Raw genomic sequence first — 20,335 nt, 5'->3', positions numbered from 1 at the left:
ATACAGTGAGAATAGCATGAGTTTTATTATGTGCCTACTTTGTGGCAGACACTGTGATTGGGGTTCATCCAAGTTTTTGCTCTTCAGTAACTGGTCACTGGGGGAGGTAGTTAGTACAGTGTGGTAAGCACTTTGGGGGAGCATTTGGGAGGGAAGGCCCTGGCCTAACCTGGGATGAATGTCCGTAAATGCTTTCTGGAAGAGGTGACATCTGAACAGAGATGAAGATAAGACCTGGTTGGGCAGACTGGAGGGACAAGGGAAGGGTGCTCCCAGCCGGGGTAGTAGCAGGGTCACATACATGCCAAGGCGAGATCATAGTGTCTCTGGGTAGCTGCAGCACGCTGGAGGGTAAGACTTTGGAGTCGGAGGTGGTGTGGTGGTAAAGCTGGCACTGAAAGTGCCAGTCACAGGGGCATTTTATGCTGTATCAGAAACTTCGGCTCTTTTTCTGAGGATAATGTGGAACCACCTGAGGGTTTTGATAGCAGAGTAACATGGTTACATTTGTATTTTGTGAAGACCACCCTTGAAGCAGTCAGTATGCAGAATGAACTGCATGGCTTGAGGCCAGTTAGGAGATGATTAAAACAGACTAGGTGACAAATGGCAAGTACCTGAAATAAGGCAATGAGGGAAGCCAGAGGATGGGGATTGGGTTGGAAAAATGAAAGGAGATAGGGTCACCAGGCTTGTAGGGTAACGGAAAAGTCGAGAATGATTCCTAGGTTTCTGCTTCAGGTAGTAGGTTATGTGGTGGTGCCTGTACATGAGCTGGAAGGTCCAGGTGAAGAAATAGAAGGTTTCAAGTTCATTTTAGGTGTGTTGAACTTGACTTAGCTTTGGAGACATCTAAGTGGAGACTCCAGTACAGTTAGAATCTGTGGAGACGTTGCCATTTTGTGGCTTTGTCACCTTCATCAGGTGACTTACCAACTCTAAGCTTAGTTTCTTTTCCTGTCAAATGGGAATGGTAATCTCTACCATAGGGTCCTTATGTTCATTAAAAGGAAGAGCATCATAAACACCCAGCACAGGTTATGGCCACAGCAGGTGATCAGTGAAAATGTTTTTTTTTTTTTTTTCTTTTTTCTTTTTTCTTAGGCTTCAGAAGGACGAGAGTACTTTAGGTTTGTTGCTCTTGATATGAAGTCTACAGTGTTGGGTAATACAGTGTTCTATGGAAAATACCTGCTTAAAACACAAAATCTTGTATAGTTCATACTTTTAGCCATCACAGATTGCTTAGCATTTTGTCCTCAAAAAACATGTATGCTTTCCCAGTCACTGTGTATATCGCCACTTATCATTGACTTTCCCTCCTATTTAGAAAGCGTGTGCCTTCATTAAGTCAAACCTTGATCCAGGCAATGTGGATTCCCTTTTCTATGCTGCCCAGTCCAGCCAGGCCCTCTCAGGGTGTGAGGTGAGTCCAGCTTCTACGTTTCTATATGCTTTACACTGTAATGTGTATTTTTAAAGGGGGAGGGTCATGTCAGATTAATTTTTTTTTTTAACAATAAGGATCCATTAGTGTGGGTGGGAATTCCATTCTTGTGATTTTATTTTTCTTAAGGAAATGGAGTTTATTTTTTTCTCCGAGTTTTCACTTTTCATGGCTTTTCAATAATTTTTCCTATAGTTGCCTCTCTTCTGGGAAGCCTAGATTTTTCTCTCCAACTCCCTTTAACTTTTAAAAATGTTCAGAGTAAAAGAAGAATGTCCCCATGCCAGATTTCTGGAAATCCGTTTCATTGAACATAGGAGAACCATACAAATAGACAAGTGACTTGCCAGAATCTTTTCAAGTGTTATGCTGAGTTCCTACAGACATTGAATTCTGGTGTCCGAGCAGTTGAGGAGGGACAACCGTGTGCTAGCCGGGTGGTATGACTTTGGCGGTCTCTCTGTGTGTTGTTTGCCACAAACTACCAGCACCTGTTCTAAACTCTATGTCTGCCAATCCTTTCTTAGATCTCTATTTCAAATGAGACCAAAGATCTGCTTCTGGCAGCTGTCAGTGAAGACTCATCCGTTACCCAGATCTACCATGCAGTGGCAGCCCTAAGTGGCTTTGGCCTTCCCTTGGCTTCCCAAGAAGCACTCGGTGCCCTTACCGCTCGCCTCAGCAAGGAAGAGACTGTGTTAGCGTAAGTCACCGTGTCGAGCACTTTTCAGACTTCGTTTGTGTCAGAGACTGTCCTGAGAGAGGGTTCGTCCGCTGATTTCAGCACATATTTTCTGGGCATCTACTATGTGCCATGTGCTCTGCCAGGCGCTGCAGACACGATATTAAATTAAGACAGGGAAGGTCCCTGTCTTGGTGGACTCATCTGGACACCGTGTTCCTCAAGATACTGAGTCAGAATATAAACACACTGCCATATAAAGACAGAATTGCTTCAGGGGCACCTGGGTGGCTCAGTCGGTTAAGCGTCCGACTTCAGTTCAGGTCATGATCTGAGTTTGTGAGTTCAAGCCCCACATCAGACTCTGCGCTGACAGCTCAGAGCCTGGAGCCTGCTTCGGATTCTGTGTCTCCCTCTCTCTCTGTGTCCCTCCCCTACTTGTGCTCGCTCTCTCTCAAAAGTAAATAAATAAACAAACATTAAAAAAATGTTTTTAAATAAAAAATTAAAAAAAAAAGAGAATTGCTTTTGAGGTTAGAGGCTGAAGCAGGGGAGGAGATAACCGAGGGAAAGTGAAGCCAACAAGCCACGTGCATCTTTGTTGAGGTTTGGCTGGGGCACAGTGAGCTGTTGGCAGTGGAGGCCCTGCACTGGAGGAGGGCTTATAGGATCCCTTGAAGCTGTGACAGACACATCTGCTGGGAGAAGTGTGTGCTCAGAGGAGAGAGCATTCTAGGAATCAGACTCTACTACTCTGCAAAAGCTTAGGTGAAGGAGAAGCACTTACAGGAAAGGAACTCTGAGCAACTTTCCTGTTTATTATAAATTTAATGTTTTAACGGACTTAAGGATGTTTACTAAACTTTTTTTTTGTCATTAGTGAAATGCATTTAAAAATTTTTTTGCATGTTTATTTTTGAGAGAGACAGAGACAGAGTGTGAACGAGGGAGGGACGGCAGAGAGAGAGGGAGACACAGAATCCGAAGCTGGCTCCGGGCTTTGAGCTGTCGGCATAGAGCCCGACTCGGGACTTGAACTCATGAACTGTGAGATTATGACCTGAGCCAAAGTTGGACGCTTAACCGACTGAGCCACCTAGGTGCCCTGATTAGGGAAATGCATTTTAAAGTTTATTTACTTATTTTTGAGAGAGACAGAGACAACGTGAGCAGGAGAGAAACAGAGAGGGGGGGGGAGAGGGAGAGAGGAAGAGAGGGAGAGAGAGAGAGAGAGAGAGAGAGAGAGAGAGAGAGAGAATCTCGAGCAGGCTCTGCCCTGTCAGCACAGAGCCCTGTGTGGAGCTCGAACACACGAAACCATGAGATCATGACTTGAACCGAAACCAGGGCACCCAGGATATTTATTAAACTTAAAAGTGATTCTATATGTAGTTTTTTTCTTTAACACTGAAATTCCCCACTTATAACAGTACATGTATTTTTTGTTTTGTATTTGTCCCCCATTCAGTTGCAACCCCTGAAAGGAGGGGGAGCACCTGGCCTCTTGTTACTTGTTTAGCAAGATGTTGGTGACACCAGTTCCCTATTGCAGATAGTTCAGTTGTTTCCCAGATTTTTGGGTTTTTTGTTAGTTTGTTTGTTTTTGTGGGGAGGGGGTAAGATCAAAATGTTTTTAAACTTGAAATTTTGTTAAGGGCAGGGCTCACAGTCAGTTGACATTCTCTCTCACTCACACCCTGTTCATTTGCACACGCTCAGTAAGTAATCAGTGACTTTGGGGCTACTTTTCCCAGGGCTGACGTCTTGTACACACTTTGTCCAGTGCTTGGCCCTGCAGTCCTTTGCTTTCAGGTCACATTATTTTGATCTCCTCTCATAATCCCTTGGGAGAAATCCCCAGGGATCCCCAGTGAGATCCGTAGTATCATGTCCAGATATCCCTGTCATCACTGCCTCAGTCTGATGCCATCTTCTACAGCAAAACTTTCCTTTTCCCTCCAAGCAAAAAAGAAAGTTTCCCTCCTCAAAATCCCAGAACAGGAAAAAATACAAAGAAAGTACATCTATTTTGGAGTCAGTTATACTTGGTTATATGGTTATACTTTGAACACCAGCTCTGTTCCTTTCTTGCTCTGACTTTGGGTTAGTTACTAACTTCCCTGAGCCGCATCTATAAAATGAGCCCAATAATCCTTACATCATAGAATAAATGTCAGGATTAAATGAGATAATGCATGTGAAGGAGCTCTTGCAGTGCCCAGTTCTTAGCGGGCTTGCACCAAAAGCTCCTTCTCTAGAGCATTTCCTTCTTAGTCTCTTTCTTAGGAAGCTGGTTACTTCCTCGGTTTACTGTAGTTCTTTCTCTTTTAGATTGTAAGCTTCTTTATTTGTGGTGTGCACACAGCATGGTGCATGGGAGGTGCCCAACAAAGAGTTTATAAAGGCTGAAACTGTACTTTGATGTTTCTGTTTTCTTGTAGAAAGCGTGCTTTCTACACGCTTTGTAGAAAGAGCACGTGCTTGGGATCGGGGAGAACTATGTTCAAATCCAGACTCTTCTACTTAATATCTTTGTGACCAACACCAGGAGCTTCAACCCCCTTAAACCTCAGTGTTTTCATATGTAAAACGGAGAGAGTGGTATCTGTCTCATAGGGTTATTGTGAAGATCAAACTGGCAGGGTGCCTTATATAACATTACTACTGACTTGCCCTGTGTAAGGAAATTGGATCTAAATTAGGACTTGTAAATGGGTCATCTACATTTAAGTGGACTTATTCTAGGATATGAATGTTCATAAACTTGTCTAGAATGGAGAAAAAAAAATTGTAGGTTTGAAGGAACCATCTGAAAAGATGCCATTGTGGTGTCCTATAACCTAATTTCTTTAAATCATTTGCTGTATATTAGCAAGACAAGATCGGCTTTCTTAGTGTTTGAAAAAGTACTTCAGAGGGAAAGAAATTGCTGACTGGGGAATAAGTAATTAAAGCCAGTGACAAAACTTTTCAAAAGCTAAGTGGATTAATTTCAGTCTAAAAACTTCTGAAGTTGTTACCAGCATGACACTCACTCGTTCTAAAGAAGAGAAAAATGATACCTTAATTGAAAAGTTCTTTCTTGGCTGTCTTAGCAACCTTTTCTGGCCTCAGCATTTATCACGGGCAGATGTGGGATTTTATCTTGTTTGGAAATTCAGGTTTCGTTTTCTCTAGTGCTTTTTAACAACAAAGATCCCATGGGAGTCATTGAATACTCTGGGGCTTTCCTGTCCATGGACTGTAACTCCCCTATTTTCCAACTTGTCATCTTAATGGAATTAATTTTCCATAGAGGGAATCTAAATTGTTATGATCTCAATGAAAGCAGATAAATTCTCTCTCTACATTCCCCAACACATTGACCTGATTGATAAATGGTGGTTTTATATAAAGGCCCAGTCGTGTCTTGGGAAATAGGTAACCATTCTGGGGTTGAGTAGCAGTGGCTTAACCACCAGGGGTCCTCAGCTTTATGCATTCTAGAAAAGCAGCATTTATATTTTCCGGGTTATCTGCACTAAGAGAATAGAATCTAATAAAAAAATCTTATGCATACATACCTTTCACATTCTGCCTTGAAAGTTTGTTTTACAGGAATATATTCATGAGTGGATAAAACTACATGAATAAGGCATAAAAACAATGAAGTACTGATACATGCTGCAACATAAGTGAGCCCTGAAAACATGCTAAGGGAAAGTATAAGGAACCAAATACAGGTTACATGTTATCTGATTCCATTTACATGAAATATCCAGAATAGGTAAATCCATAGAGACAGATGCAGATTGGCGTTTACCAGGGGCTGTGCCCATGAAGCTGGGAAGCAAGTGCTTAATGGGTACGGGGTTATCTTTTAGACTGATGGGAATGTTTTGGAACTAGACAGAAGTAGTGATTGTACAACATTGCGAGATACATACTAAATACCACTGAATTGTTCACTTTTCAAATGGTTAGTTTTCTAATGTAAATTTCACTTCAATTTAAAAATATTTAGAGAGATGAGTAAGGGCTATCTGTTACAGCATTGTATGACTTAGGACAACATAAATGTTTATCAACTGGAGATTGAGTAAATTCTGGTACATCTAAACAGTACGTACTATGTCATGGTTAATAAGAATGAAGTACATTTATATGTACTCATGTGGAAAGTTGTATACAACGTATCATTAAACTAAAAATAAGTTGGAGAACAATTATCTTTTAGGAGTAGGTATTATAGGAATTTTAACTTTCTTCTTTAGTAATGTATTGCTTGAAGTTTTGACAAATATGTACTTTTATAATCAGAAATAAATGGTAGGAAAAGAAAAAGGGAATACATTCTGGTTTCAGAACTGAATTCCTTTTATCTTATTTAATGCCTGAAGGATTAAGTGACTTTCAGGTCTCCCAGCAGGGTGATGATAGCACAAGTATTGAACATTCAACATGTGTTTCCTGAAGCCTTCTTGTTTATAACACATTCATTTGGTTTGCTCCAAATTCTACCCAACAATCTGCATATGTAGATTCTATAATATTCTTTGGTCTTAGAGTAAGAAAAGTAGAAAGTTAACAGGCAGCTAAGTTCTGCCTAGCACAGTTTCTTGTACAACATACAGCTTGGTTGAATTCAATTCTGTTCTCCTGAAGAGCGTATCTCTTTTAAAACTAAGTAAGTCTTAGTCTCAGTGTTCTGTGTGTGATGACACTAGGAGCAAAACATATTTTCAGAGGAGAGTGAACCTGTGCTCCCTCTCTTCCCTGTGCCCACGGTACTTATTTCAGGTCATGTTGCCTGAACTGCCTTCTCTTGCTGTTAGGATCTTTGTAATATGATGTCCTTTCCCAACTGGATTATGATTAAGTTCCTTAAAGACTGAGACTGTGTTATACTTGTAAAGAACAGGAGAGGGGTATTCTTGAAAGTGTCCCAATATAGGAAAGAGTGAGTAGATAAACGGAGATTTGCCATTCATTGGGGTTGTACTCTTTATCTTCCAGAACGGTCCAGGCTCTGCAGACAGCATCCCACCTGTCCCAGCAGGCTGACTTGAGGAGCATTGTGGAGGAGATTGAGGTGTGAATTTATTTTGCCAAATGAATTTCGCAGCTCCTGTCTTTGAAACCCTTTAGAAGAGTCTTGCAGAGAGACATGCATGGTTTATTTTGGCCAGTTACATTTCTTTTCATATCCATGGCACACTTATGTTCTTTGTATCAGAGCAATATGTCCTAGGAGATATTTGTTCAGGTAGGATAGCTACACCATCAATAAGGCAACAGACTACTTTTGCAGCCTTTTGTAGGTATAGGTTCATAGTCCACAGATTTTAGAGCCTAACAAACCTCAAATTCAGATATTTTTTAATGCTACTCATTACTTTGTAATCTCAGGCAAATTTTTAATGTGTGAGCCTCAATTCCTTATATGGGGTTGTAGGAACAAGTGAGGTTCTCAAGTCCCTAGTACATAATAAGTGCTCAGCAAGTGGTCACTGTGTTTTTATTACTCCATCCTTTCCTTTACCTAGGACCTCCTGCTGCTCAGAGCCTACTCTCATGGACTGCATAGTCAGTGATGACAGGCAGTCCACACAGTGTCATCACTGGGTGCCCCATCCAGTGTGGGCACATTAGCTGCCCCCTCATATTGCCCAGAAGAGGTATATGTCTCTGTTCATCCTTTAGAGCATTGAATAAGAGAAATGCTCTGCTCTGTAGGTTGTATCCAAAAGGATGGCCATGGGATCTGCCTGTGTCACGATGCTTCCTGGGTGCACTGCGGCCTGGCCCACTGGCCCTCTGCCCAGAGCAGGGCTTAGGCTTGAGTATAGGGGTCAGGGAAGGAACACTGCCAGGGCTGCAGCAGATACTGTTCTCTTCAGATGCCTGTGTGATATTCTTCACTCTGTGCCTAAGCATCTTAATTGAGAAAGTGCTAAATGTCAGAGGTGTTCTCCAGATTTGGAGTGTGATTTCTCAAAACTGCTCGGGGCGACAGGTTTGTTCATCTTGTTTCTGTTACCACTTGACTTCCAACATGCGTCCATTTTGTTGTGACAGGATCTTGTTGCTCGCCTGGATGAACTGGGAGGTGTGTATCTCCAGTTTGAAGAAGGACTGGAAACAACAGCATTATTCGTGGCCGCCACTTACAAGCTCATGGACCATGTGGGGACTGAGCCATCCATTAAGGAGGTACCTGATAATTCTCAAGCATGAAAGCCAAAGGGGTTGTTGACTTTATCTGCTAAGAACAGCTTTTTTCAGAGGGGGCTGTTAAGTTAGCCTCGGGACGTAGTCACCCAGTGTCTTGAGTTAGGCATTGAAAATGAGAAACAGAAAGATGTAATGCCTGTCCTCAAGAAACTGGTTGTCAGTGGGATGGACATGTAAACAAATTGTCATGCTTGCGTTATTTTATTTTTTTATTGTTTTTTTTTTTCTCACAACACTTAACAGTTTATAAAGCATTTTTATGTGTGGCTCATTTGATCACCATAGGAAATCTGTGAGTAATATGCTCAGTCAGATTTGGTCCCTCTCTAGAGTGGCAACGTGACATGTGTGAGGACACACAGATAATAGGTGGGAGAGATGCCTCTAAACCAGGTCTCCCCATGCTACAGGCTCTCTCCTTCCCATGTGTTATGAAATGGATGTCCAGCTTTCTTGTTCCTGTACTGCAAAACTGCCTCTTCTGCCTCCCACCTCAGCCTCAGCAGTGGCTAAATGGCTAAATCTTAGCTAATCTTTGCCGATTGACATAGTTTTCTGAGAGGCATATGTTTCTACAGACATCTACCAAGAGTTAATTCTTCTTTTTTCTTTGTTTGTTTGTTTGTTTGTTTTCAAGAGGAACTTGTTAACCTGCAAGAACCTTCGGCGGGAATGTGTGTGGGAAATCTTTTTGAGTTGGGCCCTCTTTGTACCCCTTGTTTGTGAGAAGGTTACCAACCCTTAACTACAGGATTTAAAATACAAGATGCTGTTGTTTTCATTTTAGGAGAAGAGATCTGGGTTCCAAGTTAGAACTTTCATTTCTTTTAAGCATTTTGAGTTCTGTGCTGAGTTTCTTCAAGTAAATAGTAAATACTTATCTGCGTTGGGTAATTTGAATTAATTTTATATTTTCTCTGGAGGATATGACCTAATAATTTATTCATGTGTTAGCATTCTTCTGTTGTCTTTTGTTTACCCTAAGTGTAGAAGGTCTGGAGATCCCATACTCTCTTAATTTCTATGACGGGTGAAAGTGCAGGAATGTGGGTCTTATGGTACAAATCATTAAGGAACTCTCCTGTACGCAGCAGAGTAGATGAATTGGCAATATTCTACATATACAACTTAAACTTTTTCTTGCTTTATTCCCAAGCTTCTATTCACCAGGTATTTTGGCTGGAGTAATTTTGCTGTCACTGCTTTTGACATAACCATTCTGGTGAACGGTCCTCCATTTTAACATGTCAACAGCCTAGTGATGGAAAAATGTAATTGGTACAATTAAAGAAAATTATTTCATGTCGACTGTGAATAACACTGTCGGGAACAAGGGAGCTCTTTTGTTAGATTGTAGATTTTAAAAAACAAAACTGATTGAAGTGAAAAATGTTTCCTCTTAAGCACACAGCCTCCAGAATTTTAATAATGCCTTTTAGGTTCCACATTTTTAAAAAACTGCTTTCACTTTTCTCTAAACAGCCCATTAGTTCTTAATGGAAAGTTATTTTAGTTTGTTTCTAATGTATATGTTGGTTATAAGGTTTGGTCTTATGAATTCAAACTTAGCCCCAGTGTACTGCCCAGAGGGGGTTAGGGAGAGAAGTTGGCTTAGCTCAGAGAGTGAGAAGAATCAGGAAAGAACATATTTTATTCTGGAAGGACTCGGGACAAATAGACTTCCATATAAATTTGGGTCTTTTTTTTTTTTTTTTTCCTCCTGTTACAACTTGTAGGACTTACTTAACCTTCTTTAGCCTCACTTTCCTCATTTGAAAAACATTGATAATATCGATCTTGTCAGGGTTTTAATCAAGATTTGAGTTCATGCACGTCAAGCACCTGTTACAGTGCATGGCACATATGGTAACCTGGAACATAAGGTTACTGTTGTATGTATTTTGTCATATACTTTCATATCTCAGTAGTTATCTTGCATTTGTACAGTAAGCATTCAATAAAAGGTTGACAAATAAATGTGTCAATTTCAGTTTGAACCAGAAGATGGAAAAAAACAACCAAATCAGATTTTAATCTTTTCAAAAAAAAATTTTTTTTTTTAACGTTTATTTATTTTTGAGACAGAGAGAGACAGAGCATGAACAGGGGAGGGGCAGAGAGAGAGGGAGACACAGAATCCGAAACAGGCTCCAGGCTCTGAGCTGTCAGCACAGAGCCCGACGCGGGGCTCGAACTCACGGACCGTGAGATCATGACCTGAGCCGAAGTCGGACCCTAACCGACCAAGCCACCCAGGCGCCCCAGGTTTTAATCTTAACATTTGCTTTTCACCTTCTCGGTCAGTTTGGATTAATGGCTGAAAGATCCTCCTTGTGAACACCAAGAAGCAGATAGAGAATGACTTCAGCTAGTGGGGAACGAGGGGTGGCTCTCCCACCTTCCTGCCGGAGGAGGATCTCAAGCTGCATTTCTCTTTTCTTTCAGGATCAGGTCATCCAACTAATGAATGCGATCTTTAGCAAGAAGAACTTCGAGTCACTCTCAGAAGCTTTCAGCGTGGCCTCTGCTGCTGCTGCACTCTCTCAAAATCACTACCATGTGCCAGTTGTGGTTGTGCCCGAGGGCTCTCCTTCTGACACTCACGAGCAGGCTATCCTTCGGGTATGGCTTCCACGTCCAAACTGTGTCACTCTTCTTGCTGTTTCCAGTGTAAGGCTTTCAGAAACCTAAGGACTGATAGAAACCTGGCCGTAACCACCACCCCCCCCCCCCCCCCCGCCCCAGGACACACCCATTAAATGTAGAGCAAGGCTCATTTCCCTTAGCCTGAAACTGGGGACATGACCCCTGGGTGAACTAGTCACAGAACCCTTCAACTCCATCCAAAAAAAGCTCTCCCCACCCCCCCCCCCCCCGGAGGATTTTAAACAGTAAGGCTTTCAAGAAATTAAATGCAAGAAAATTGCATTTCAGGGTTTGTAACACCAGGTGTATAGAGAAAGCTTGCTTTATTTATTTTTTTTTTTGAATTAAAATTTTTTTTTCAACATTTATTTATCTTTGAGAGAGAGAGAGAAAGAGAGAGAGAATGAGCAGGGGAGGGGCAGAGAGAGAAGGAGACACAGAATCTGAAGCAGGCTCCAGGCTCTGAGCTGTCAGCACAGAGCCTGACATGGGGCTTGAACCCATGAACTGTGAGATCATGACCTGAGTGAAGACCGACGTTTAACTGACTGACTGAGCCATCCAGGCACCCCGAGAAGGCTTACTTCTAAAAGGCATTTTCCAGTACCAGAACTTTCTAACTATGTTATTTAAAGACCACTTTTTAAATTTCCCAGTAATTCTGGTGCTTGAAGTTGTTAACACCAGGTCTCTTCCTCCTGCTGTTGACAGTATGTCTTTCTGCCTCTTCGTAGCACAGCCCTCCCTCTCACTTAGCAGCAAGCATAGACTGCGCATGCTGACTCTCTGAACTTTTATGCTGCCTGAATCTCTGAGTAAATGTACAGATCTTGAATACGCATAGAGTTGTCATCTCAAATGGGGCTTTTGTTGCTGTTGTTTGGAAGTCCGTGGTAAGCCAAGATCTTCATAAGAAATTAGCATTTTATTTATGCCTAAACATGGGGGTTCCACACAGGACAGTTGCATCAGTTCTACCCTGGTGGCCTCTCCAGATGCTCTCCTGCGGAAGTGCCCTTTCCTTCAAAACCGCCTCTCCTCTCCCTGCTTACACCCACACCCCCTCAGCAAAGGCTAGTGTGAGAAATAGCCTGATTAACATAGTTCACCATGAGTTGTGAGTGGGCGGCTAAGAGAACAAAGTAGTATTGGTTTCGTAGCTTGATAAGCTTGAGGTTGAGTCTTAGACCAACCACTTAACTGGCCTCAGCTTCTTCATGTAAAGTAGAGATGGTGCTGTTTATTTCAGATGATCAATAAAGGGGGGTGTATGTAAAGAGCCTATCCTCACCTGAAGAACAAGATTATTGGACAGGGTCATCTTTAATATCCTCCCTACCTCTAATATTCTATAATCTATCCCATTACCAATCTCCTTGTGTTTCCTGTGTTTGATTTCTGATAGACCGTAGACCAGAGTCAGTGAAGATGTCCTGAAATGAGGTGTTTTTTTCCCCTGCAGAGCTGGCTTCCTATGGATAAAGTACCCCAGAAATGAAATTTTGTACTCCTTCAGTCTTTGTTGCTGCAGATAATTTTCAAATTTATTTCTAGTTGCAGGTCACCAATGTTCTGTCTCAGCCTCTGACTCAGGCCACTGTGAAACTAGAACATGCTAAATCTGCTGCTTCCAGAGCCACTGTCCTCCAGAAGACTTCTTTTACCCCTGTAGGGTAAGTGCTGATTTTATTTTTGCGGGGCACCAATAGACTTGTTTTGTCTGTAGCCAATATAACCCAAATTAATATGGATATTACAAAATGTCCCCATGGTTAGGTAAATTTGACTTACTGATATCAAAATCCTACAGTCATAGAAGAAAAGGATTTTTAAAACCAAAAGAGGAGTACCTGGCTGGCTTAGTTGGTAGAGCATGGGAATCTTAATTTTGGGGTTATGAGTTCAAGCCCTATGTTAGGTGTAGACATTACTAAAAAAATAAGTAAATAAACTTTAAAAAAAAAAAAGCCAACTAGAAGAATTGTGCTTTAGTTTTATTGTTTCCTTCCCTATCTATTTCTAGTTGTCTCTGTCTTGTCATTGTGATGTAAGTAGCTGGTTTTAAATTTAATATTTAATTTTTTTTCTGATGTATGAGTAATACATATTTATTGTAGTAAAAATATGCAAAAACACAAAAAATAAAACAAAAATTGCCCATAATTCTACCATCTAGAGGTAACTACTGTTCACATTTTGTTGTCTTTTTTGGTCAACCTTTTTTCTGTGCAAAAGGGTGTGTGTGTGTATATGTATATATATATGTATGTATATACAAAGCCATTCGTATATGTGTCTGTGTATATATATGTGTGTGTGTGTATGTACATGTTTTTTTAAATATTTTAAATATTTAAATATTTATTTTTGGGAGAGCATAAGCGGGGGAGGGGTAGAGAGAGGGGGACAGAGGATCCAAAGCATAAGCGGGGGAGGGGTAGAGAGAGGGGGACAGAGGATCCAAAGCAGGCTCTGTGCTGACAGCAGTGAACCCCATGTGGGGCTTAAATTTACAAGCTGTAAGATTATGACCTGAGCCGAAATCGGATGCTCAACTGACTGAGCCACCCAAGTGCCCTGCAAATAAATATATTTTTAACTGAATAAGGATTATGTTTTGTCTATAACAATATGTCATGAATATTTCCCTGATAGGATTAAATATTCTTCTTTAGTCTTATTTGTAATGGCTGTATATTGTTAGATAAATTTTAAAAGAATTAAGGATCAATTTTTATAAGAGACTTTGTTAAGTGTTAAATTAGTAAGCTAATGAGATCGGGAATATGCATTTTTTTTTTTCTTTTAAGGAAGCTCTAGGCCCAACGTGGGGCTCTAACTCCCAACCCTGAGATCAAGAGTCATACATATCCTCTATAGATTGGGCCAGCCAGGTGCCCCGAGAATATGCATTTTTTAGACCGTGATAAAAATACACAGGCAATATGTGAAATTAAAAAGCAAAAATTTTTTAGGAATGGTGAGCGCAATGGTAAAAGACATTGGGGATTTTGCTATGTAATTAGAGTTAAGAATTCTCTACCTTTTTCCCCCTTTAAAATAAAAGTTACTGATATTTTTATAAAAGTAAGATATGCCATTTTAAGGAAATTCACAAAACATAGGAAAGTAGAAATAATACATAAAATTACCTACGATTATACTGCTCTACATCCAGCTTTTTGAACATTTCTACTCTCTTTCTTTTTTTTAAACATAATAGGTTTCATACTGTAGACTGTTTTGCATTTAATTGTGGAAGTCTACCCAAAGGAGGTGGGTTTTAGGAGCTGAGAGGAGGAAACAAAGGGAAAAAAGGGACTTTAGAATCTTGAAAGAAGAGGTCATTTTATTTTATTTATTTATTATTTATTTTTTATTTTAGAGAGAGAAGAGAGTGCAGGCAGGGAAGAGGGGCAGAGGGAGAGAGAGAGGATCTTAAGCAGCTTCCACACTCAGCCCAGAGCCTGATGTGGGGCTTAATCCCACGACTTTGGGATCATGACCTGAGCCGAAATCAAGAGTCAGTCGCTCAACCGACTGAGCCACCCAGACGCCCCTTGAAAGAGGAGGTCATTTGAGATTGGTCTCAAGTTTTCCCCACACCATATTCCATGATTGAGCAGGAGGTTGCCCAACTGGGGTGGGAAGCTAAAAGGTGAAGTGGTGTAGCCCTGGATGGTCTCAAGGAGGGCGGCGTGTGGCCCATTTGGTACATTCATGGCTTTGCTGTGTGAGTTCTTGCTAACCCTGCTGTCATTTTTAACAGGGATGTTTTTGAACTAAACTTCATGAATGTCAAATTTTCCAGTGGTTATTATGACTTCTCTGTCAAAGTTGAAGGGGACAACCGTTATATTGCAAATAGTGTAGAGGTGAGTGCTTTTCTTTCGTCCCCATTAAATCCAATGAAATGACCAAGTGGGCACACAGCATTAATTAATATTGACCTCACTTTACTACCAAGTTAATGTGACTATGTTAAGAGAAGGGTAGGTTTAAACTATGCTGTTTGACAGACTTCTCCAAGATGTTGATCATAGTGGGTTTTATTTATAAATTACTCATTTTCTATTATAATTTAGTGTTGCTATCTTACATAAAATTTAGGAAACAGAAAGATAAAAACCACCCATAATGTCACTGAGACATAAATATTCTTGTAATGTTTTACATGGTAGGTCTTGATAGGTTTAGACAAGTGCTTGATGCTAAATTAGGTGACGAAAATCATCAAGTGACAACACACTGTAGCAAGGCTATCTGGGTAAAGTACAAAAGAATGTCAGTAAGTTTCATAATGAATTGTGTTTCAGATGTTTAGCTGCCTCGAGTTGTGTTGAAGATCTGAAGCAGTTTAAAAAAAAATTTTTTTTAATGTTTTTAATTTATTTTTGAAAGAGAGAGAGAGAGAGAGACTGAGCAGGGGAGGAGCAGAGAGAGAGGGAGACACAATTCAAAGCAGGCTCCAGGCTCTAAGCTGTCAGCACAGAGCCTGATGAGGGGCTCGAACTCACAAACTGTGACATCATGACCTGAGCCAAAGTCAGACACTTAACCGACTGAGCCATCCAGGCGCCCCCCAAAGCAGTTTTAAAGATGGAAAACTATGTCTCATTTATCTGATGCCTTGGGAAGGAGGTACTTCATATTAGTGGTTTTCCCAGCTAATTCAAGTATACCCCTTTAGGCACTGTGGCTTTCATTTCAATCTGTTTCACAGAAGTTTATTTAAGATGAATTATACATTTTCTTTTTCCTTTTTTTAAATACATTTTTTAAATGTTTATTTATGTATTTTTGAGAGAGTGCACAAGTTGGGGTGACAGAGAGATAGAGGGAGACACAGAATCCGAAGCAGCTCCAGACTCTGAGCTGTTAGCACAGAGCCCAAGGCGGGTCTTGAACTCGTGACCTGAACTAAAGTTGGAAGCCCCTACATTTTCCTACTTTCTTAAACTATGGGATATGGTTTAACCTTTTCTTATTCTGAATTAGAATCATCTGTACAAACCCTTTATTGAAGTCCTTTGACATGAGAAGCATAGGTCTTTATGCTTTTGCTTATATTATTTTAGTCTTCTGACAACCCTAAGGCATGGGTGGAGCCATCTTCATTTCACAGATGCAGCTCAAAGGGGTAGAGTAACTTGTCTAAGGTCACCCAGCCTGTACTTGGGTGGATTCCCTGCACAATAGTTTGGTTAGTGTCCTCTGGTGAATATACAGCTGGCATAGAGCCTGAAGAGCTGTGTGCAGCTCCAGCAGCTGGCCTTTTTATGATATTACTTTCTCCTTTCAGCTGTCGCTTCTCAATGTTTTTGTCACTGTGTCTTTGCTGCATCTACTTGCTTACATTGTCATTTATTCTGTTGGATGAGGGGGAATTTGGAGTGGCCCTGTGCCTTTCTTTGAGTAATTGAATATGTGCTGTTTGTGATAACTCTTTTCTTCACTATTCAAGTATCATTTCCCACTTACTTTTCTTTAAATTTATTTTTATTTTTTTAAGTAAACTCTATGCCCAACATGGAGCTTGAACTCATGACCCCAAGATCACGGGTCACATACTCCACTGACTAAGCCAACCAGGCATTCCTCACTTTTTTAAATTATACTTTTTCATTTTTTTCATCTTGAAATAATTTCGAAGTTGCAAAAATATAAAGTATACAGTTTTTAGTTTTTTGGGTTTAAAAAAATTTTTTTTAATGTTTATTTATTTTTGAGAGAGAGAGACACAGAGTGTGAACAGGGGAGGGGTAGAGAGAGAGGGAGACACAGGATCTGAAGCAGGCTCCAGGCTCTGAGCTGTCAGCCCAGAGCCTGATGTGGGGCTCGAACCCATGAACCACGAAATCATGACCTGAGCCAAAGTCAGACACTCAACCGACTGAGCCACCCAGGCACCCCTAAAGTTTTTAGTTTTTAAGGATGGAAAACTATTCCTCATTTCTCTGATGCTTTGTGGGACTTAGCCAAGTATAGTAGTATAAAAAATGTCCTTTACCCAGCTTCCCCAAATGTTAGCATCTTGTATAACTGTAATATATCAGTAATTACTATCCAGATAATAATCAGGAAATTAACACTGATACAATGCTATTAAGTAATCTGTAGACTGTAATTCAAATTCCACTAGTTATCCTACTAATGTCCCTCTTCTGATCCAGGATTCTACCTAGGGACATGTTCCTTTAGCTTCCTCTAATTTAGGATAGTTTCTTTCATGACTTTGGCACTTTTGAAGAGTACTCTAGTTAGTTCGTAGAATGGCCCTCACTTTGGGTTTGTCTGAGTTTCCTCAAAATTAAATTTATTTTTTGCAAGAATACTCCAGAAGTGAAACTCTGTCCCTCTCAGTGCATCTTCTTAGGAAGTATATGATATTGATATGTCTCACTGCTGGTGATGTTAACCTTGATCACTTAGTTTCAGTGGTGTCTGCTAGGTGTCTCTACTGTAAAGTTGCTGTTTTTCTGCTTTATAATTGAGTCTGCAAATATCCTGATGGTCTAGCTTGCAACCATTATTCATGTGTTGTCTGCCCAAAGGTGATTTTCTCTTTTTTTCACTCTTTCTACATTTATTAATTAGAATTCTGTAAGAAAAAGCTATCCCTCCCCTGACTGACTCTGTCTTCATTTATTTATTCAATTATTTATAACACTTTGGGCTCATGGATTTTTATTTTACTCTGTAGGTTATGATACCTTACTGTCATCATTTATTTTGTTTCTCACATTATCCCAGATTTGACCTTTCGGAAGCTCCTCAAGTTGGTTCCTATGACACTCACTTTTTTTAAATGAAAGGACAAGGCAGCTAGAAAGTTTGACCTTTTCAAAACTGGGGCATTACTTAACATAGTAGATTAAATACTTATATTTAAAGTTTGTCAGAAAGGAAGATACTTTCTGAAACTCTCATCTCTCCCTTTTCTCCACCTCATATCTGACCTTTTTGGGCATGAGACATCTGACCCCAGTCCGTTACTAATGCAATATTTGGACAGAAGCTATTGTAGTGTGCACCTTGAACCTTTACGAGTTTTAGCTCCCCTCATTAAGGGTCCCTATTTGCAACTGAACACATTAAAAGGCAGACTTTTCTTTCTTTCCTTCTTTTTTTTTTCCCCTCTGAAACCTTTTCTTCCTTCTACCTTTACAGTCTTGATAACAACATATCCAGCTTAAGTGCCATACCCATATGACACAGTCATTCTTAACCTCTTTCTTTCTTTCTACTTCTTTCAGTCAGTCACCAAGTCCTGTTGATTCCACCTTTGAATGTCTTTTGCATGAGTTCTTTGTTGTTTAGTCCCCGTGTTCTCAATTGGGTAGAGCCCTATATTGTCTGTAGATAAGGGAGTTTCTAACTACATCTGACCCTTGAACAAATGAGGGTTTAAAATGCAGGGGTCCACTTACATGTGGATTTTTTTTTTCGACAAAAGCAATACGGTACTATAAATGTATTTTCTCTTTCTTATGGTTTTCTTAATAACATTTTCTTGATTTTCAGCTTTACTGTAAGAATACACTATACAATATTTATAACATACAAAATAAGTGTTTATCGACTGTGTTATCAGTAAGGCTTCTGGTCAACAGCAAGCTATTAGTAGTGAAGGTTTGGGGGAGTCTAAAGTTCTAGATGGATCTTCAACTGTACTGGGTGGGAGTCAGCACTCCTCACCCTTCGTTGTTTAAGTGCCAACTGTAGTTCCATTGTCTTCAGATTTCTGCCTCTTTCATTTAATTTTCCCTAAGTGCCACTAGAATGATAAAATCATTGTTCTTTGGTTCCCCATTGCTTGTGAGTGAGGTCTAGACTCCTGAGAATGGCTAAGAAGGTCCTCCACAAGGCACGTGCATATGCTTCAGTGTGGGTGCGTCCCCACCCCCTCAATGCTAGCTGCTCTTGACTGCATACTGCTCCTCAGATATACTTTACATGCACACGTCTTTGGGTTTCAACTCTTGCTGCCTGCATAAGAAATGCCCCTCCCCTCTCTTGCTCATATGCTGAACTGCTCATCCTATGGAGTCTAGTTCAAATGTTACTCCTTCATCTGTGCTCCCACAAAACTTTTATTTTTTAGTATGGACTACTTCAAATATACCGAAAAGAACAGAAAATAATTTAGTGAATTCTCATGTACCTCGTCTCCTTCACTCATTCTCAGCCACTCATCTCCTTCAAACCCTACCATTTTGCTATATTTGCTCCACCCTCTCCCTTTTGTTTTGGTAAGAAACTTCTATATTTCTGCTACACATGAACATATTTGAAATAATTTTTTTTAAGTTTATTTATTTTGAGAAAGAGAAAGAGAGCACAGTGGGGAAGGGTCAGAGAGAAGTAGAGACAGAGCCCCAAGCAGGCTCTGCAACATCGGCGCAGATCAAGAGTCGAGCCGAGATCAAGAGTCGGTTGCTTAACTGACTGCGCCACCCAGGTGCCCCACACGTGTACATATTTTTAAATAATACAGTGCATTGATTTGCCTCTTCTCAAAATTTATACATTATCTTGTATGCATCCTTTTGCAACACACTTGTTCTCATTCAATATTATATGACAGTTAGTTGCACTTATACCTGTAGAACTAGAGCTATATGCGTAACTGTGGATAATTGTCATGTAATTGCCTTCCTTTTATGAATGAAGTAGATTTTATTAATTCATTTTCCTATTGGACATTTAGATTTCACCATTACAGTGCTACTGTGAACATCTTGGTACGTTTCCTTGTGCACATTTTGTTTATTTATCTGGAGTGAAGTCATAAAGTGTGTTTGTCTTCCAGCTTTATTAAATATTGCCAAATTGCTCTTTTCTTCATATTCTTACCAATATTTGGTATTATGAATTTTTGATAATCTGATGGATATGAAATGGTGTCTTGTGTGTTGTTTTTTAAGGTTTTATTTATTTTTTTTAGTAATCCCTACACCCATCATGGGGCTTGAACTCATGACCCTGAGATCAAGAGTTGTATGCTTTTGTGACTGAGCCAGCTGGGTGCCCCAAAATGGTTTCTTGTTTTAATGTTTTTCCTTGGTTACTAGTGAGATTGAGCATTTTTTTCTTGTGTTTATTGGCCTTTTAGTTTTCCTCTTCTGTGGATTGTTGTCTTGTTTGTCTGTTTTTCTTTTGGTTTGTTAGTCTTTTTATTATTGAATTTTAGGAGCTATTTATATTCTGGAAAGTAAGCTTTACTTATAAGCATCAGATGTCTTCCCCAGTGTTATCTTTATGGCATCTTTTGATGCACAAAAGTTATTTTCAGTGAAGCCTAATTTAAAAGCCTTTTTGCTTATGTTGTTTATGCTTTTTGTGTC

General features: G+C 40.2%; 1 protein-coding gene across 2 annotated transcripts in view; it reads left to right on the top strand.

The window, feature by feature from the left end:
- Positions 1–20,335, top strand: part of RPN2 (ribophorin II) — a 59,414-nt gene that overhangs the window by 15,014 nt on the left and 24,065 nt on the right. For both annotated transcript variants that reach the window (XM_027070049.2, XM_027070048.2), the window contains exons 3-9: positions 1,331–1,426; positions 1,975–2,150; positions 7,125–7,200; positions 8,187–8,321; positions 10,788–10,964; positions 12,543–12,661; positions 14,758–14,863. In XM_027070049.2, the coding sequence (XP_026925850.1) occupies positions 1,331–1,426; positions 1,975–2,150; positions 7,125–7,200; positions 8,187–8,321; positions 10,788–10,964; positions 12,543–12,661; positions 14,758–14,863 (885 nt within the window). The remainder of the gene's footprint in view (positions 1–1,330; positions 1,427–1,974; positions 2,151–7,124; positions 7,201–8,186; positions 8,322–10,787; positions 10,965–12,542; positions 12,662–14,757; positions 14,864–20,335) is intronic.

Source organism: Acinonyx jubatus, chromosome A3, assembly GCF_027475565.1.
Source record: "Acinonyx jubatus isolate Ajub_Pintada_27869175 chromosome A3, VMU_Ajub_asm_v1.0, whole genome shotgun sequence".
NCBI lineage: Eukaryota > Metazoa > Chordata > Mammalia > Carnivora > Felidae > Acinonyx > Acinonyx jubatus.
The sequence above is the reverse complement of the archived record's forward strand: the minus strand, read 5'-3'. Positions and strand labels throughout refer to the sequence as shown.